The 2,483-nt window shown below is 42.9% G+C and overlaps 1 protein-coding gene across 1 annotated transcript; it reads right to left on the minus strand.

The window, feature by feature from the left end:
* Positions 1 to 522: 522 nt before the first annotated feature.
* Positions 523 to 1,080, minus strand: LOC140853678 (uncharacterized). Its single transcript, XM_073248332.1, has one exon. The coding sequence runs from the start codon at positions 1,078 to 1,080 to the stop codon at positions 523 to 525; it is 558 nt and encodes a 185-aa protein (XP_073104433.1).
* Positions 1,081 to 2,483: the final 1,403 nt, after the last annotated feature.

Genomic DNA, 2,483 nt, shown 5'->3' on the forward strand with positions numbered 1-2,483 from the left:
ATTATATTGCTCAACTCTTGTCGATGGTAATCCGATCTCGAGTGGGATCATCGCCTTTGTCCCGTAGGTTAAATTGAAAGGAGACTCTCTAGTCGGTATACGGAGAGTCGTTCGATATGCCCATAAGACTGGATATAACTCTTCGACCCAAAGATCTTTAGCCTCATTCAGTCGGATCTTTAACCCGTGCAAGATTGTTCAATTGGTCACCTCAATCTCTTCATTTGATTGTGGATGCCTAACTGATGTAAGCTTATGTATAATATGGAACTTCGTACAGAATTCTCTTAAGTCCTGATTATCAAATTATCATTCGTTGTCGGTGATGATGGTATGCGGCAATTCAAATTTGTAGATGATGAATTTCTGGATGAAGTCTTTCATTTTACGTTCGGTGATTTGGGCCAGGAGTTCAGTTTCCATCCACTTGGTGAAATAGTCGATTGCAACCACTATGAACTTTCTTTGGCCAGACATCGGAGAAAAAGAATTGAGTATGTTGATTCTCCACTGAGCGAAAGGCTAGGGTGCGACAATGGACATTAGCTGACTGGCAGGTTGATGCTGTATGTTGGCATACTTCTGGCATGGTTTCCACCTCCGGACCAAGTCAACCGCATCCTTTTTCATGGTGGGCCAATAGTAACCTTGTTGCAAAATCTTGTAGGCCAGGGACTTGCCCCCTAAGTAGCTTCCGCAAATTTCTTCATGCACTTTCCTAAGTACATAGTCGGCATCGGTCAGTCCCAGGCACTTTAGTAAGAAAAGGGAGAATGACCTTTTGTAGAGACAACCATCCACCATCACACACTGGGAAGCTATCCATCGGGTTCGTTTTGCTTTTGCAGGATCTTCAGAGAGGACCCCATCAGACAGATACCGGATGATTAGCTCCATCCAACTAGGTTCAGCTGTTAGCTGCAATACTTTTTCAATTTTATCGATGCTCGATTGTTCAAGACACTCTACGAATGTTCGACCCAGCGAACTGTAAGCAATTGTTGTCAGTTCGAAAAGTATGTCGGTTCGAGCATTCTCGGTCCTGGGTATGTGGAAGATCTCAAAGTATCTTAAATTCATTACGAGATCTTTCACCTTTTGAAGGTATTTTGCCATGAGCAGGTCTCGAGCTTCGAATTTGCCTATGACTTATCCCACGATCAGTTGAGAGTCAGTGAAGACCTTCAGACTGTCAATCTCGAGCTCCTTAGCCATTTTCAAATCGATTAGGAGAGCTTCATATTCGGCTTGATTATGTAAAGCTTTGAAGTTGAATCAGAGGGTGTACTCGGTGACTACCCCTTCTGAGTTGGTGAGAATGAGGCCAGCTCCACTACCTTGAGCATTCGATGCCCCATCAATATACAGCACCTAGGTCGACCTTAGGTCGGGCTCGGAGGTTGCAGCCTCCTTCATGGTTGCATCTTCCGACTTGTTGTCGGCTATTGTGCATTCTGTGGTGAAGGCGGCTAGAACTTATGTCTTCATGGACGGCCGTGGTCGGTATTGTATGTCAAATTTGCCTAGCTTTACCGTCCACTTTGCCATTCTGTGGTGCAGGATTGCTTTTAATGGTTGATCGGTAAGGACCACAAGGTGTGTGCCTGAAAGTAAGGGCGAAGCCGTTGCACCGATATGATCAGAGCATAGATCATTTTCTTCGCTCTTGAATATTGGACTTTGACATATTAGAGTACTTTACTGGTGTAGTAGACAGGTCGGTGAATTCTATTTTTACCTTTCCAAACAAGTACCAAACTAACCACCTCTGTCGATGTTGCCAAATAGAGATATAGTATTTCTCCGACCTTTGATTTTATGAGCAAAGGTGGGGAAGCCAAGTACTTCTTCAAATCCTCAAAGGCTAGTCGGCATTCATTCGATTAGGAGAAGTCTTTCGTTTGCCTTAAAGTCTTGAAGAATGGTAGACACCTCTCAACCGACCTAGAGATAAATCGGTTGAGTGCGCGATTCTGCCATTTAGTTATTGTACCTTTTTCTTCGTGTTTGGATGCTTCATGTCGATGATAGCTTTTATTTTTTGAGATTGGCTTCGATCCCTCATTGCAAAATAAGAAATCCAAAAAATTTCTTCGAGATCACTCTGAACGCACATTTGATCGGATTTAACCTCATTTGGTGCCATCGGAGCGTGTTGAAAGCTTCTTTCAAGTCTCGAATATGATTCGAAGCACGGCTCTTCACCAGTATGTCATCCACGTATACTTTCATGTTTCATCTGATCTGTGCTTTGAAGATTTTATTGATGAATCATTGATAGATGGCTCCGATATTTTTCAAACTGAAAGGCATTACTTTGTAGCAGTATAAGTCCTTGTTGGTCACGAAAGCTGTGTATTCCTCATCCTCTGGTGCTATACAGATTTAATTATATCCAATAAAGACATCCATACAGCTCAGTAGTCGATGATCCGATGTTGCATCTACCAGCTGATCGATTTTTGACAGTGAAAAGCTGTCTT

This window comes from Elaeis guineensis, chromosome 14 (assembly GCF_000442705.2).
Source record: "Elaeis guineensis isolate ETL-2024a chromosome 14, EG11, whole genome shotgun sequence".
NCBI classification, from domain to species: Eukaryota; Viridiplantae; Streptophyta; class Magnoliopsida; order Arecales; family Arecaceae; genus Elaeis; species Elaeis guineensis.

What these genes read in the sequence shown, in the direction of transcription:
- LOC140853678 (XM_073248332.1), bottom strand. Translation starts at nt 1,080, where the DNA reads ATGAATTTAAGATACTTTGAGATCTTCCACATACCCAGGACCGAGAAT.